The 18848-nt window shown below is 37.8% G+C and overlaps 1 protein-coding gene across 1 annotated transcript in view; it reads right to left on the bottom strand.

Moving 5' to 3' along the window:
• LOC133334210 (calcium-binding protein E63-1-like) overlaps positions 1–18485 on the bottom strand; it is a gene marked incomplete at its 3' end in the record, with an annotated part of 66658 nt that extends 48173 nt beyond the window's left edge. Inside the window, exons 1-2 of the mRNA XM_061542503.1 lie at positions 18427–18485; positions 18265–18304 (exon numbers count right to left, since the gene is read on the bottom strand). Of these exons, the coding sequence (XP_061398487.1) occupies positions 18265–18304; positions 18427–18465 (79 nt within the window). The remainder of the gene's footprint in view (positions 1–18264; positions 18305–18426) is intronic.
• Between the last annotated feature and the right edge of the window lie 363 nt (positions 18486–18848).

Here is an 18848-nt window from a genome sequence, read left to right as displayed (position 1 = left end):
TTTGCATGTGCTTGCGTATTCAGATAATATTTAGTAACCCATTACCACACTGGAGGGCAGAAATAAAGCGCTAAACGATTTGAATTGTTCCATGAGGTTCTAGTTATAGACAAGGACAACGCCTATAATTTTCGATGATGATCATATAATAATTTTGGGATGAAGTGGGCCGAAAACATAATTTTTATACCCTTCACCACACTGTGGTACAGGGTGTTATGTCTTTGTGCATATGACTTTCTGAGTCGACTTAAGCATGTCCGTCCGTCCATGTATTTTTGTGAACAAAGTACAGGTCGCATTTATGATCCGATTTAGATGAAATTTGGCATTGGTCACTTATTTGGCCCAAGGACGAACCCTATTGAAATTGTGAAAAATCGGTTCTGATTTAGATATAGCTCCCATATATATTTTCGTCCGATTTAATGTAAATGGTGCACCAAAGTCCCAAAGTATATATCTTTCGATTTGAACGACAGTTGGCATAACGTATTGAATTGAGACTAGAGTGATGTCTGCCAAGTTTCGTAAAAATCGGTCCAGATTTAGATATAGCTCCCATATATATGTTCGTCCGATTTAATGTAAATCCATATATATCTTTCAATGTATGCGAATTTTGGCACAGCGTAATGAATTAGGTCTAGAATGATGTGTGTTAAGTTTCCTGGAAATCGGTTCAGATTTAGATATAGCTCCCATATATATTTTCGTCCGATTTTATGAAAATGGTACACCACAGTGCCTATATATTTTTCGATTTGCACGAAATTTGGCACAGCGTAATGAATTAGGTCTAGAATGATGTGTGTTAAGTTTCCTGGAAATCGGTTCAGATTTAGATATAGCTCCCATATATATTTTCGTCCGATTTAATGAAAATGGTACACCAAAGTGCCTATATATTTTTCGATTTGCACGAAATTTGGCACAGCGTAATGAGTTAGGTCTAGAATGATGTGTGTTAAGTTTCCTGAAAATCGGTTCAGATTTAGATATAGCTCCTATATATATTTTCGTCCAATTTAATGTAAATGGTGCACCAAAGTCCCTATATATCTTTCGATTTGCACGAAAGATGGCACAGCGTAATGAGTTGGGTCTATAATGATGTGTGTTAAGTTTCCTGAAAATCGCTTCAAATTTAGATATAGCTCCCATATGTATTTTCGTCCGATTAAACGTAAATGGTGCACCAAAACCTCTTATATCTTTCGGTTTGCACAAAATTTGGCACAGCGTAATGAATTAGGTCTAATGAATTGGTGTGTGTTAAGATTCCTGAAATCGGTTCAAATTTAGATATAGCTTCTATACATGACCAAATGAAAAATTTGGTATCGGTTGCAGAATGACATGTTTATGGATCCAATTTCATTTTACTGTTCCTTTAAAAATGCGACGCCTGTTAGGATTCATCTGTTGAATATACCCAAAGTGGTGAAGGGTATCATATAGTCGGCCCGTCCGACTTTACTACTTTCCTTGCTGGTTGTGTTTTATTTTCGAGTCAATCTATGGGCCACAATTGAAAGGCGAACATCGCAACACAACCCACGGTGAAGGAAATCTGTATAAATAATTTGAAGGGTTGTACTGAATATTAGTGATATTAGGAAAATATGTCAGTGTAAGGAAGATGTGCTGTTTACCTCTAATCGGGCAAAAGAGTGCAAATATCACGAAAAATTGCCCAGGTTCAGAATAAACATCCGCAGAAAGTTAGAGTTCCGTATTAGTTGTGTAGGGTCGGCTCCGTCCGACTATACTGCTCCGCTCACTGATTTAAACATATTTTGGATTTTTTTTCTGTGTAATATATGGTTGCTAGCATTGATCCCTGGCCATGGCAACCATCAGCCGGTCTATGTCTATACACAAAGCCAAGCAGCACTTAAAGTATGGCACGATGGGCACGTGACTTCATTTCGTAATATTTTATGACCTTCATGAGATAACAACAGTCTCAATACGCCAACACCATCATCATCAGAAGAAGCTGGAGCTGTAGCAACATGGCTTATTTTCCCATTACACACGTACACCGCCGGCAAATAAGAAATAATGTCAATGTGGTGTCAAAGGATACTTAGGCCAGGATATTACCAATGTTCAATATTAAATTACAACAAGTTAAGCGGGAGGGAGGGAGGATGTCGGCGAAATTTATGAGGTAGTAAAATAGAATTTAAATATTTAAATGGAAATCACAAGCGAAAGAAAGCTGAGGCCAGTGCAGGTGTGAGGCGAAAAAAGGGGAAAGAAATATTTTTAATTTTTCTTAAGAAATATTTTTCACAAATTTCTGAAATTTAAATAGCACCCCCTAGAGAATGCTTACATTACTTTCAAGCCGTTTTAAATGGTTTCTGAACATAGAAGAGCTCAGTAATGACTTTCTTCGGGCTCTCTGAAAACCTTCTCAAGTTACCTTTTAAACAGAGAAGGTTGCTCCTTCATTGGATTCTAGATGAAATCTTGAGAATTCTCATAAATATGTAAAGATATGCTAAGTGCCGATTTCCTTCTAAATGGCATCTGGAAACATCCATATCTTTTCTACCATTTTCATATGTATTGCACAGTCACCTAGACCAGCTATTATATTTTTTGGTCCCCTATGAGTAATGCTGTAATAAATCTGCCGTCCCATTTCGTAATTTCTTTTTTTAATTAAATTCATAGTCATATGAATAAAGAAGATTATACAAAATAATCTCTTTGTATGAGGGTGTCTGTGTATGTGTGTGGTATATTTACGACCAGACATAATTATTTAGTAGACGTTATCTATATGATCCAGTTACTCTGGTACATCCATATCAGTATCAACAAAAAAATGTGATTATATTTTGACAACCCCTTCTTTTTAATTTTTTGGATATACCCATTTCTTTCTCTGTTTATAGAGGGAGTGTTTGGCCAGATTGACGTTCTATGTCAAAAATGTCGTAATACTCTGTCACAAACAAATCACGGGGAAACCATGAGAGATATAACAGCTCCAGATAAGATTTGGGTTTATGATTTTTCATGAAAAGCTGTTTTTTTAGGGATTGGTAAGAAAGAGTGAGAGAGAGAGAAACAATGAGGGAGAGAAGAAGAGGAGATATTAAAAAAAAATATTTTTAACAATAACCATAGGCGTGAAATTTTTATACCCTACACAACTATGTTGTCAGGGTATTATAGCTTTCTACATCCCCAAGAGTTTGTAACGCCGCGAAATATTGGTCCTAGACCCAACTTTAAGTATACCGATTGTCATATCTTGGCTAGCTGAGTCGATCTAGACATTTGTGTCTGTCCGTCCGTCCGTCCGTCCATTACAATTTGTAATAAACACGATACAGGCCACAGTTATGGACCAATCTTCACGAAGATGGGTTCTGGCCAATAAAGACCCCTATTATATTTAAGAAAGATCGGTTAATATTTAGGGGACGAAATGGACCAAATACTTAATTTTTGTCGGTTTTTCTGGTCGCTCCAGAGTCCGCAATTATTGTGCAAACATAGCGAATTTTTACACGAAGAAGGTTATCGCGCCTATGAATGAGCATACCTGTTCTGATGAAGACCCAGACTTTTGCGTGAAAAATGACAAAATTTGTATTCCATAGCGTATAGATTTACGCCTGAAGGACATAGATCCGAGTAGTTGATAGTATATCCAAGAGGATTGGTTGACAAGTCTATAGAGCCAGTCTATAGAGACTGCCTTCAGCCAGTCTATAGAGACTGCCTTCAGCCAGTCTATAGAGACTGCCTTCAGCCAGCCTATAGAAGAGACTGCCTTCAGCCAGCCTATAGAAGAGACTGCCTTCAGCCAGCCTATAGAAGAGACTGCCTTCAGCCAGCCTATAGAAGAGACTGCCTTCAGCCAGCCTATAGAAGAGACTGCCTTCAGCCAGCCTATAGAAGAGACTGCCTTCAGCCAGCCTATAGAAGAGACTGCCTTCAGCCAGCCTATAGAAGAGACTGCCTTCAGCCAGCCTATAGAAGAGACTGCCTTCAGCCAGCCTATAGAAGAGACTGCCTTCAGCCAGCCTATAGAAGAGACTGCCTTCAGCCAGTCTATAGAGACTGCCTTCAGCCAGCCTATAGAAGAGACTGCCTTCAGCCAGCCTATAGAAGAGACTGCCTTCAGCCAGCCTATAGAAGAGACTGCCTTCAGCCAGCCTATAGAAGAGACTGCCTTCAGCCAGCCTATAGAAGAGACTGCCTTCAGCCAGCCTATAGAAGAGACTGCCTTCAGCCAGCCTATAGAAGAGACTGCCTTCAGCCAGCCTATAGAAGAGACTGCCTTCAGCCAGCCTATAGAAGAGACTGCCTTCAGCCAGCCTATAGAAGAGACTGCCTTCAGCCAGCCTATAGAAGAGACTGCCTTCAGCCAGTCTATAGAGACTGCCTTCAGCCAGTCTATAGAGACTGCCTTCAGCCAGTCTATAGAGACTGCCTTCAGCCAGTCTATAGAGACTGCCTTCAGCCAGTCTATAGAGACTGCCTTCAGCCAGTCTATAGAGACTGCCTTCAGCCAGTCTATAGAGACTGCCTTCAGCCAGTCTATAGAGACTGCCTTCAGCCAGTCTATAGAGACTGCCTTCAGCCAGTCTATAGAGACTGCCTTCAGCCAGTCTATAGAGACTGCCTTCAGCCAGTCTATAGAGACTGCCTTCAGCCAGTCTATAGAGACTGCCTTCAGCCAGTCTATAGAGACTGCCTTCAGCCAGTCTATAGAGACTGCCTTCAGCCAGTCTATAGAGACTGCCTTCAGCCAGTCTATAGAGACTGCCTTCAGCCAGTCTATAGAGACTGCCTTCAGCCAGTCTATAGAGACTGCCTTCAGCCAGTCTATAGAGACTGCCTTCAGCCAGTCTATACAGACTGCCTTCAGCCAGTCTATAGAGACAGCCTTCAGCCAATCTATAGAGACAGCCTTCAGTCAGTCTATAGAAACTGCCTTCAGCCAGCCTATAGACGAGACTGCCTTCAGCCAGCCTATAGAAGGGACTGCCTTCAGTCAGCCTATAGAAGAGACTGCCTTCAGCCAGGCTATAGAGACTGCCTTCAGCCAGGCTATAGAGACTGCCTTCAGCCAGCCTACTGCCTTTATCGACCCTTCAGCTAGCGTATAGATCTCAAGTTTTCACTAGCCTACAGATCCCACCTGTTACCAGCCCATAGATTCTGCCTGTAGCCCTACAGTTTACAGAGCCAGCCTCCAAATGTTGAGACATTTTTAATTTTATTTTCTCGCTCATTTGAAATTGAAATCGAAATTATAAAAATCTTAAAACTACTACTAAAGAGTGTGCGTGTACTTACAAATATCATCATTGCTCATATTTGTTGTCAATACAAAAACAACACGCTGGTTGATAGGCTGGCTGGCTAGTTGGTCAACAAAACAGCAACTGGTGTTAATTAATTAATAAAACTCGACAAGAAGATGGCCCGAGCTACACGCCGATCAGAAGTGGCAAAACACGATTTTCGTATCAATCAAAACACGGCAACGACGATGAAAATTATTTTTATTTATTTATAATTTTTTTTTTTCTTTTTTGTAGTTGTAATTGAATGTATTTTTTAAATGCTCATCGACACTTAGCACTTCACTTTGCCAAATACTATAATTTTATTTTTGTTTGAAATCAAATCGGGTCGTAACGAAATCAAAACCAATCTAATCAATGCGAAGCGATCAATCATCAAAACGAAAAAAACTAAATAGTGAATCACAAGCTCTTGAAAGGTAAAAAAATTACTCTCTTTTTTCTTGGCAACGATGGCATGTGGTGGGCGACCGAACGGAAGTAACGAGGAAAGAAAAACACTTGAAAGAATTATTGAGCGCAGAATTGAAATAACAAACAAAAGCACAATTGAAGTTGAAATATTTCCGGCCGTGGAAATCGATTTGTTTGTGGTTCAGAGATTTTTTTCGCCCGCCGTTTACGTTTTTTTAAATAATACTGAAGTTGACTGAGCCAAAAAAAGTGAAGAACCATCCGTCCGTAGATACCGCTTTATTTTGACGGATGGATAACCTTACTGCTGGAATTTCGTTACATTTATTTTTTTTTTCTTCAGTTGAGATTGTGTTGTGTTGGAGGGACGGCCAGACGGACGAACGGTCGGTCGGTTGGATGAATGGGTTGACTGTCTCACCTATGTTTTCGCCGGAGGGTGAGAAGGGGGCTTTGCTCGGTTTATCTCTGTGTTAAGGGTTTTTTTTTATTTTTTTGTTATTGCTGTTGGTCTCTGATACTATAATCTTTATTTGTTTTTGTTTTGATTATAACAAAAATAGTAAAGTGGAGTGGAGTAAAGGGGAAGGCCAGCGGGGAAAACAAGATAAAATATTTTATTCCATTTTTTTTTTTTGTTTGTTTGGCCACTAACTTTGATGTAGGAAATTGGTTATTTGATTTTTCACACAAAACTAAGAGATGGAGAGAGAGAGAGCTTCCAACATAGAGTCATAGGGAGAAGTTGAGAGTAATTGGTTCGTAAATATCACTTAGGTAGAACCTAAAATGTTTAGATGATTGCAGATTCCGAAACAGAGTAATAATTCCGACTGTGGTTTCCGATCGCCCGCTTCATTTCATTTTTTTTTTTTTTTTTTGTTTTTGCTTTTTCGTCACTTATCACAGTTTTTTTAGTTAGGTGTTCTGGATTCCGCCGGAATTATGCTGCCACACTTTGTTTATTTTATTTGGCATTTTATAAGCATTGTTATCATTTTTATTAAACGAACTAAAATCGATGACTAATGCGAGGGAGGGATACCTTACACCATTATGTATTTAACGAGGTTGAAATAACTCTGAACTTCTGGAGTGAGTTTATTGAGCGTGACGGTGCGAATTAGAGACCATAGATAACCTGTCTTTAGCCAGTCTGCCAGCCAACAAAAAGCCTGTCTTTGGCCAGTCTATATATCGCCTCTTGAGAGTCTCATAAAAATATATTTAAAAAATACGGCTCAAAATGAATGAAGGTACCCAACTACAGGGACCCACAGCAGGGATTTTTATACCCTACACAACCATGTTGTAAGGGTATTATAGCTTTGTGCAGCCCCAAGAGTTTGTAACACCGTGAAATATTGGTCCTAGACCCACCTTTAAGTATATCGATCGTCATATCTCGACTAGCTGAGTTGATCTAGACATGTGTGTCCGTCTGTCCATTATATTTGTAAACATGATACAGACCACAGTTTTGGACCAATTTTCACGAAATTTTGCATGTAGGATGGGTTCGGCCCAATGAAGACCCCTATTGTTTTTGGTAAAGATCAGTTAATATTTAGGTGATGAAATGGACCATATACTTAATTTTTGTCGGTTTTTTTGGTTGCTCCACAGACCGTAATTATGGCCCCAACGATACGAAATTTTACATGGATAACCAGATTGGGTCAAAGAATTAGTATTGTGTGAAAAATGAAAAAATTTATATTCTATGGCGCATAAATTTACCCCTGAAGGACATAGATCCGAGAAGCTGATAGTATATCCAAGAGGAGTGGTTGATCTTTAAATTGATATCAATTATATTATCATATGTACTCGGGTGTAGGAGTTACACGTAAATATTTACAGTCGCTTATGTATTAAGATATTATCTAGTAACCCATTACCACACTAGAGGGCGGAAATATAGCGCTGATCGGTATGACATTTTCCATGAGGTTCCAGTTATGGCGAAGGACAATGCCTATAATTTGATCGGTGATGATCAGATAATAATTTTGGGATGAAGTGGACCGAAAACTTATATTTTGTGTTTTTTTTTTCGATTCTCTCTATAGGCCACAATTATAAGCCGAACATTACAACACAGCCCACGGTGAAGGGAATCTGGACAAGTAATTAGAGGAGCTGTACTGAATATTATGAATATTCGGAAAATATGTCAGTGTATAGAAGAGGTGCTGTTGACCTCTAATCGGGCAAGAGGGTGCAACTATCACGAAATATTACCCAGGCTCGGAATAAAAATCCGCAGAAAGATAGTGTTCTGTGGTAGTTGTGTAAGGTATCGAATGGTCGGCCGTGTCCTAATATAATATTTGTTCAAAGCCATGCAGCTTATTTTCAGATCTTAAAAATAGTTTTAAACCAGTAAGGAAAGAAGTTAAGTCGGACGGGGCCAACTATATGATACCCTTCACCAATTCCTACAAAACTTTGCAAACGTTAGACAATATTAATTTCAGTACGTTGTGCAACATTTTGTAGAAAATGACCTAACTTTGGGTCTTTTGTGCACCTTTTACTTAAAATCGGACGAAACTATATATGTAGAAGCTATATCTAAATCTGAACCGATTTCAACAAAACTTGTCACACGTTATGTTATAGTATCTTCAGTACATTGTGCAAAAATTTGTGCCATTTGGACCCACCTGGGGAGTTTGGTGCAGAATTTACATCTAACTTCTAGGTTATACTAACTTCAGTACGATGTGCAAAATTTTGCATCAATTTTGTGTAATATCGGATGAAAATATATATGTATAAGCTATATCTAAATTTGAACCGATTTCAACGAGACTTGCCAGAGATTAATTTATATTAACTACAGTTCATTGTACAAATTTGTGTGGCAATCGGACAAACTTTGGGTCTTTAGTGCACAATTTCAAATCATTCTAGACTTATTTCGGTACGCCATGACAAATGTTGTGCAAATCGAAAGATATATGTGGACTTTGGTGCACCACTTAAATTAAATGGAACGAAAATATGGGAGGTATATCTAAATCTGGACCGATTTTCAGGAAACTCAACACACATCATTCTAGACTTAATTCAGTACGCTATGCCAAATTTCGGGCAAATCGAAAGATATGTGGTGCACCACTTACATTAAATCGGACGAAAATATATATGGGAGCTATATCTAAATCTGAACCAATTTTCACGAAACTTAGCACACGTCATTCTAGCCTTAATACAGTACGCTATGGCAAATTTTGGTGCACCAATTATTTGAAATCGGATAAAAATATATATGGGAGCTATATCTAAATTTGAACCGATTTTCACGAAACTTAACACACATAATTCTAGACCTAAATCATTAGGCTGTGCAAAATTTAGGGCAAATCGAAAGATATATAGAGTCTTTGGTGCACCAATTACGTTAAATCGGATGAAAATATATATGGGGGCTATATCTAAATGTGAACCGATTGTCACGAAACTTTGCACACATCATTCTAGTATCAATTCAGTACACTATGTCAAATTTCGTGCAAATCGATGGATATATAGAGACTTTTGTGCACCATTTACATAAAATCGGACAAAAATATATATGTGAACTATATCTAAATCTGAACCGATTTTCAAGAAATTTTACACACATCGTTCTAGACTTGATTCAGTACGCTATGCCAAATTTCGTGCAAATCGAAAGATATATAGGGACTTTGGTACACCATTTACATTAAATCGGACGAAAATATATATGGGAGCTATATCTATATCTGAACCGATTTTCACGAAACTTAGCAGACATCACTGTAGGCTTAATTCAGTACCCTCTGAAAGATATTTAGGCACTTTAGTACACCATTTACTTTAAATCGGACGAAAATATATATGGGAGCTATATCTAAATCTGAACCGATTTTCACGAAACTAAACACACATCATTCTGGACCTAATTCTTTACGCTGTGCCAAATTTCGTGCAAATCGAAAGATATATAGGGAATTTGGTGCAACATTTACATTAAATCGGACCAAAATATATATGTGAGCTATATCAAAATTTGAACCGATTTTTCCCATTTTCAATAGGGTTCGTCTTTGGGCCAAATAACTGACCTATGCCAATTTTCGTCCAATTTTCGATCGTAAATGCGAGCTGTACTTTGTTTACAATTTAACATGGACAGATAGACGGACAGACAGACGGACGGACATGCATAAATCGACTCAGAAAGTGATTCTATGCATATTCTCACAAGGAACCATGTGTCTATCTCGTTTCCTTTTGCCTGTTACAAACATAGGCGTAAAGACATACTTCAGAATTGATCTGCAGATAAAATTAAAAAAGTGCCCTCCTTGGTGTCTCCCAGTCTCATTGTGGTGTAGGGTAAATACTGACCGACCTGACTTCTTAAAATGCCTGGGTTTTTGTGGATAAAAAAACGAGGTAAAAACAATATATATATATATATATATATATATATATATTTCTTCTGATAAGCCACTACAATATAAGACGGAAATTAAAAAAAAATATTTTGATAAGATATTTTCACAACAATTAAATTAAAGTAAAAAAACTCTCATCGGTTTAGCGACACGCATTCTGTGACAAGATGGGAAGGTGGAGAGATTGTGATTGGCATGACACAAGTGGAATCTAATTAATCACAGGAAATATGCCGTTCGAATTGGAAATTACCACCAATAGGATTTAAGGCCAATTCAGCTGAGCAATCGAAATTCAAAAAGTCTCAAATTATTTAAAAAATTATAAATAAAAATAGAAGCACATTCTTTAAATAATTTATATTTAAGAAGAAAATTCTTATTACTCGTGTATCCGCTATTCATATTCAATTTTATCCAATATTTTTCACTGCTCAAAACCAAAAAAGCCAGACTAGTAAAAAAATCAAAGAAAAATCAAATTCCAAAGACAAAAAGAACAACAACAAGTGTTAATGAAATAATAATTAATGCCGCCACACTGCCAACACCCACTTTTGCTACGCTTCGCATTTGATGTTCTATTTATTTTGCGTTTTCAAAGCTGATAGCAATTTTTGGTCTGCCACACCAAAGCAAAACATCTATCGGACAAAAATCATAATCACGTGCAAAAAAAGAAAGAAAAAATATTATTAGCCACAACCAAATACTCATAATTCTGTGGCAATTCCATAATCCCACCATTTAACAGCAAGTCTGGATGCATGTCATCCAGAAATAGGGTAAAAAGCAAAAAAAAAATATTGTTGTTATGCCAGTAAAAGATAAGATTGGTATATATGTATATAGTGACATAAATATACATATATATATATATGTGTGTGTGTGGGGGGGAAAAAGGGAAATAAAATTATATATTGTAGTCGACAAGGTGATGCCCTATAGCAAAAAACATGGTAGTTAGCAGCACCAGATTCAAGCATCTCGATATACAAAAGGCCACCTGGATTTCTCCTGATCACGCAACGAGAAATCAAATTGATCATGTTGTGATAGACGGAAGACATTCGTCCAGTGTTTTAGACGTCCGATCGATCCGAGGAGCGAATATCGATTAGGACCATTACCTTGTGGCAGCCAATTTTCTCACCTGTCTTAATGTAGCAGCAAAGGTGCGATCTAACACAACATGGAAACTCGACGTCGAAAAGCTGCAAACACAACAGAGAGCAGAAGCCTACTCCGCTCAACTTACCCAACTGCTTGACCAACGCACCCCTTGCCCCGATAATCATATAGAAGCACAGCAGCAGAGAATTGCCCACTCCCTACAAACTGCAGCAAAAGCAACAGTTGGGTACCAAAGACCACCATCAAGAAATCCGTGGTACGATCAGGAGTGTCGTAATGCTACGGATACGAAAAACGCCGCGTATAGGGCAACCCTGCGGACAGTAGCAACACGTAATGCGATGGAGAACTATCGGGAGAAAAGGGGAAACCTATTTTTAGAAAAAAGAAGAATAAGTAAAATGTGAGCAAATCGAGATGTACAAGAGTCAGAATAAAGTCCGAAAATTCTACCAACGGGTAAAACACCAAACATAAGTCTTTGGTCCAGGCACATCCTCCTGTAGAGATAAAGAAGGAAACCTGGTGACAGATACAGACAGCGTACTGAGGATCTGGAAGGAGCATTTTGAAAAGCTTCTGGTATCAAATAGTAGCGATGAAGAGGGTACTCCAGAACCCATAATAGATGACGGTATAGAGTGTATACCACCTAGCCAAGATGAGGTCAGAATAGCAATCAATCGGCTGAACAATAAAGCAGCAGGTGCCGATAGATTACCAGCCGAACTATTCAAGACTGGTGGTCAGATGCTGGTCAGGAGCATGCACCAGCTGAGTACAATTTGGCTAGAAGAATGCATGCCCAATGATTGGAACCTCAGCATCCTGTGTCCCGTGCACAAAAAAGGAGACAAGACGATATGTGTCGACTATAGAGGAATAAGTCTCCTTTCCATCGCCTATAAAGTGCTATCCAGCGTGCTGTGTGAACGACTGAAGCCAATGGTCAATGATATTATTGGACCATACCGATGCGGCTTCAGACCTAGCAAATCCACCACTGACCAGATTTTCACTCTGCGCCAAATCCTGGAAAAACCCACGAAAAACACATCGACACATCCCACCTATTCGTCGACTATAAAGCCGCATTCGGCAGCCCTATCCGTTCAGAGGTGTATAAAGCCATGTCTGCGATTGGTATTCCTGCAAAATTAATACGGCTATGCAGGATAACTTTAACTGGCAGAAGATCAGCAGTTAAAGTCGGAAAGGACCTCTCGGAGCCCTTTAATACCGAACGAGGATTCAGACAAGGTGACAGTTTGTCGTGTGACCTTTTTAACATCCTGCTGGAAAAGGTCATACGAGAGGCAAAAGTGAACAGAAATGACACTCTGTACAACAAACAACACATGTTACTCGCCTACTCCGATGACATCGACATAATGGGTTGAACACTGAGAGCGGTAACAGCCACCTTTGAACAAATTGAGAAGGAGTCTGCCAGAGAAGACCAAGTAAATGGTATCAACACGCAAGACGTCCAGTAGACTCGGGCCAACTGTGGAACTTGAGAACTACAGCTTCAAGGCAGTCAAAGATTTTATATACCTTGGTAACGCCATAAAAAATCAGTTTTGAATTTCGGAGAAGGATAGTGATGGCCAACAGATGCTACCACCTCTACAAGACGCTAATACTACCCGTGCTGTTATATGGATCTGAAACATGGGTACTTACGCATGCACATGAGGCAGCTCTTGGAGTGTTTGAGAGAAAAATTCTCCGAAAGATCTATGGGCCGATCTGCGCTGGAGGTGAATTTCGCCGTCGATGAACCATGAATTGTACCACCTATTCTAGGACATCGACATTGTTAGACGTATTGAGCGGCAGCGACTATGTTGGCTAGGTCATGTTGTGAGAATGGATGAAGATGCCCCAGCCCGGAAGGCATATAAAACCGAACCAGCTTATGGTTCACGCAGAAGGGGAAGGCCACGAATAAGATGGAAAGATCAAGTGGAAGACAACATTGCCGAATATGGTCTTTCATATTGGAAAAACTGCGCAAAAGACTGACGCTGATACTACCCGTGCTGTTGTATGGATCTGAAGCATGGGTACTTGCGCAAACAAATGAGGCAGCTCTTGGAGTGTTCGAGAGAAAAATTCTCCGAAAGATCTATGGGCCGATCTGCGTTGATGGTGCATATCGCCGTCGAATGAACCATGAGTTGTACCCGCTATTCTCGGACATCGACATTGTTAGACGTATTGAGCTGCAGCGACTACGTTGGCTAGGTCATGTTGTGAGAATGGATGAAGATGCCCCAGCCCAGAAGGCATATAAAAGCGAACCAGCTGATGGTTCACGCAGAAGGGGAAGGTCACGAATAAGATGGAACGACCAAGTGGAAGACAACATTGCCGAATATGGTCTTTCAAATTGAAAAAACTGCGCAAAAGACCGACGCGCCAGAAAATCTTGTTTAAGCTCGGCTTGTGGAACGAAAGTTCTGTCACAAGCCAGCTAAGTAAGTAAATCCATGCCTATCAGTAAAAAACATTTTAAAAAAAATATCACAGTTTTTTTATTAATTTTAGCAAGAATATGCAAGCAACAACAAAAATGTGATATATGATTTTAAATAGCATCTCTAAAAATAAAACCCAAAATTTTAGAAAAGAAAAAAAAACTATTTTCAAACGAAACATTAAATCCAACGCATTCTAGAAGCGACTAAGAAAAAAATGTAGGTCCGGCAAAAATGTGCGTTTGAAAAAAATTAACAAAAACATCTACACTAAATGCATCATAAAAAGCGACATCGTTTCTCTTTTGGATTCGCATGACTAGCAGCAGCAATGCAAAAAAAAATCATGCATTGACCAAATCCGCCAGCCAACCCGCCATAGCATGGTGCTAATGCGGATCATGCCGCTTTTATGGGCAGCCATGCAGAAAAGCGTAGCATGAATTGGCAACAAAATTTAAGGCACTTTTTTTAAATATTTTTTAAGAGACCAGTCATAAGGGTTGAATTTTTAAAAATATTTTTTTAAAACTACATTTTTTTCTTAATTGTATAAAATTATAAATAAACGTAGCAATTATTCAAAATACGTAATAAAAAAATTGAAACGAAGAAAAAATCTAAACACATGTTTTCGTTGCCAACAAACACACCGCAGGTTAATTTTAACTTTCTCAGCAAATTAGAAAAAAAAATCGAGAAACAAAAAAAACATTTCTAACAATAGACAAAACGGCAGCTACTCCTAAGCATTCAAATTTCTCCCAAGAAATTATAACAAAAAATTGAATCGAAAAAAAACACGAAATGTAAAAAATATGTTCACATGCAACGGCTGCGGAAGTTTTGCGATTTATTTACAAGTTCAATTGTTGCTGTTGTTGTATTTTTACAAAACAATGAATTTAAGAATTTTGTATTTTTTTTCATGCAATGACGACGTTGTGTGAACACCAGAGAAGAATGCATTTTCTGTACAAATAATCCCCACCCACATCGGGGACCACCAGTCGTTGGCGAATTCAGAAAATACGAAAAAAAACAACAAGTGAAAGTCTTTTGTTTTCACATTAAACCATGGGCGTAGATGGGGAGGGACTTGTTGGAATTGAAAAATATTAAAGGTGGGGACACATAAAATCCTAGTTAAAATTTTATAGAGAAACATTTACAGAAATTATTTAAAATTATTTCATGCCAAAATCTTGGATTACCAACTGACGCAGACCACCCCTGGTGCATAGACTCCCATATATATATGGGATAATTGATGTTCCTTTGTGTTATCGCAAAAACTAAAACTAAAAATTACCTTGCATTTATATTTAATACTTAGTTACACAATTTGATTTCATGTTTGATTATTTCTCATCGATAATGGTAACAATAAGAAATCGGAGAAGAAGAAGAATACGTAGGGGAACAAAAACGAATTACAATTTAGCATGCATTCTATAAGCGAGTAATATATGTGAAAATGTATTTTTTTATCCAGCAAAACATTTTTTGTTAGTTCTAAGGAAAACATCGATCGGGAATTTCGATAGGTCTGGGAGGGGAATTAACAAAAAATTCGAAGGCGAATCATAGACTTTGATTTTTTATACCCTACACAACTATGTTGTCAGGATATTATAGCTTTGTACAGCCCCAAGAATTTGTTCCGCTGTGAAATATTGGTCCTGGACCCACCTTTAAGTACACGGATCGTCATATCTCGACCAGCTGAGTCGTCCGTCTGTCCATTATATTTTGTAAACACGATACATTTATGGACCAATCTTCACGAAATTTTGCATGTAGGATGGGTTCGGCCCAATGAAGACCCCTATTGTTTTTGGTAAAGATCGGTTAATATTTAGGGGATAAAATGGAACAAAACTTAATTTCGGTCGGGTTTTATGGTCGCTACAGAGGCCGTAATTATGGCCCAAACATCTCGAATTTTTACATGGAGAAGGGGATCGGGCCAAAGAATAAGCATACCTATCTTGATTGAAGATCGGTCAATATTTAACGGGTCAAATGGACACAGACTTTTGTGTGAAAAATTACAAAATTTGTATTGTATATATAACGCGCAGAAGTAGATAGTATATCCTAGAGGAGATACAGCTCCCATATACGTTTTCGACCGATTTAAGGTAAATGGTGCACCAAAGTACCTATATCTCTTTAGATTTGCACGAAATTTGGCACAGCGTATTGAATTAAGTCTGGAATGTTGTGTGCTATGTTTCGTGAAAATCGGTTCAGATTTATATATAGCTCCTATATATATTTTCGTCCGATTTAAAGTCAATGGTGCACAAAAGTTCCTATATATCTTTCGATTTGCACGAAATTTGGCACAGCGTATTGAATTAAGTCTGGATTGATATGTGTTAAGTTTCCTGAAAATCGGTTCAGATTTAGATATAGCTCCCATATATTGTTTCGTCCGATTTTATGTAAATGGTGCACCAAAGTTCCTATATATCTTTCGATTTGCACGAAATTTGGCACAGCGTATTGAAATGAGTCTGGAATGATGTGCGCTAAGTTTCGTGAAAATCGGTTCAGATTTAGATAAAGCTCACATATATAGTTTCGTCAGATTTTATTTAAATGGTGCACCAAAGTCAATATATATCTTTCGATTTGCACGAAATTTGCCACAGCGTATTGAATTAAGTCTGGAATGTTGTGTGCTATGTTTCGTGAAAATCGGTTCAGATTTAGATATAGCTCCTATATATTTTTTCGTCCGATTTAATGTAAATGGCCCCTATATATATTTCGATTTGCACGAAATTTTGTATAGCGTACTTAATTAAGTGCAGGATGATATGTGTTAAGTTTCGTGAAAATCGGTTCAGATTATATAGTTTCGTCCGATTTTATGTAGATGGTCCACCAATCTTCCAATATTTTTCAGATTGAGACAAGATTTTGCAAAGCGTACTAGATTAGGTCCAGTTTGATGTACGTGAAATTTTGATAAAATTGGTTCAGTTTTATATATAGCTCCCATATGTAGTTTCGTCCGATTTTAGATAAATTGTGCACCAAACTTTTAATATTTATTCTATTGAGACAAAATTTTGCAGAGCGTATTAAAATAGGTCCACATTGATGTATACGAAGTGTAGTGAAAATCGGTTTAGCTATATCTCCCCTATAGCGATTTTTTGGTAAATGGTGCACCAAACTCCCAAGGATTGTCCGATTAATACAAAAATTGGCGCAGCGTATTGAGATAGGTCCATATTAATGTATACGATGTTTTGTGAAAATCGGATTTAGATAGAGCTCCCATATATAGTTTCGTATAATTTTTGGTAAATGGTGCACAGAGGAGCATACGTCTGTTCCATATACACGAGATAAAATTGTGGACAGCGCTCTGTGCTGCAGCATACTTAACGCTATGGTTGCTCAATTAGGTCCAGATTTCCATATAACTCCACATACATTTCTTTGCTCTATTTCATACAAATGGTACAGGTATATAGGCAAATGGTATAGCTGTGTGCAGCCCCAAGAGTTTGTAAAGCCGCGAAATATTGATCCTAGACCTACCTTTAAGTATAACGATTGTCTTATCTCGACTAGTTGAGTCGATCTAGACATGTGTGTCCGCCCGTCTGCCCATTATATTTTGTAAACACGATACAGGCCACAGTTATGGACCAATTTTCACGAAATTGTAGGACCGTTTCTGGTCAATAAAGACCACTATTGTTTTTGATAAAGATCGCTTAATATTTAGGGGATGAAATGGACCAAATACTTAATTTTTGTTGGTTTTTCTGGTCGCTCCAGAGGCCGCAATTATGGCCCACACTTCGCGAATTTTATACCCTCCACAACTATGTTGGAGAAGGGGATTGGGCCAAAGATTGGTCAATATTTAGCGGGTCTATAGCGTATATATTTTTGCCTGAAGGATATACACCCAAGAAGTTAATAGTATATCCAAGAGTATTCATATATTATGTAGTAAGTCATTACCACACAATATGGGGGAAATATAGGGCGGATCGCTTTGAATATTTCTATGAGGATCCAGGTATGGTCAAGGACAACGCCTGGTGAAGGATGTCATATAGTCGGCTCCCTTCGACTTTTGAGTTTTCCTTACTGGTTTTTGTTTGAAAAAAAAACCCTGCCTTAGAATACATTTATCCATCCTCGAAATGTTCACTGGGTTATTTCGGATATCCTTGGTTTTCCGTTTAGCTTTTTTTGTTATTTTTCAAAGTCTAACACCTTCATGTATTTCGTAATTCAACAAGAGAGAAATTCGGTCGGTCACTCCATCAGCCTATGTTGATTACCATTAATTATATTTTGAAGTTTAATTTTAAGTTCGCACCTTGTGCCTTCAAATTCCATGAATTATTCATTAGACCAAATGGTTATTTTGTTAAATTGGTTTAAAAAACCCCAAAAATAATTTATCAAGATGGAACTTACCTGATAATTCCACATCTGTAAAAGGTTTCTTTTTAACAGACTGAAAAATACAACAAAATAAATATTATTAAATTAGAAAAATAATATTTTTTGAAGAAGAACGAAAGAATTTTCTAACAAATTTCTTTGAAAAAAAATTCATGGACCCCTTTCAATACTCACCTTTGGTGTACGCTTCCCCAGCAATGCTGTGCCCAGCATCTGCAATTAAATAAAGAAATCAAATTAAATTACTGTCAAATAAAATAATAAAATAAAAAAATATCGAATGAATTAAATTAAAATCAAATATTATTTTACAATTATTGTATCACACAAATATGTGAAAACCATCAATTCAATTCAATCGAAATAAAATTCCTCCACGAAAAAAAATTGTTGCATATTTTTGTGCGCCGTCCAAAATTATTATTATAAATACGATATGGAATAACGACAACAACAATAGCAAAATAACGAAGTTGACGTTGGCGGCAGCGTCGTTTTGCTTTATTATCTGGCAGTCGTTTTTCATACGCTAATTTGTTGTTGTTGCTGTATTTTTATTTTTCATTACTTATTAATTGTGATGAAAATCTTGTTCG

The sequence above is a fragment of the Musca vetustissima genome, unplaced genomic scaffold, assembly GCF_032173495.1.
Source record: "Musca vetustissima isolate MV318-11 ecotype Yass unplaced genomic scaffold, APGP_CSIRO_Mvet_v1 utg390129, whole genome shotgun sequence".
NCBI lineage: Eukaryota > Metazoa > Arthropoda > Insecta > Diptera > Muscidae > Musca > Musca vetustissima.
The sequence above is the reverse complement of the archived record's forward strand: the minus strand, read 5'-3'. Positions and strand labels throughout refer to the sequence as shown.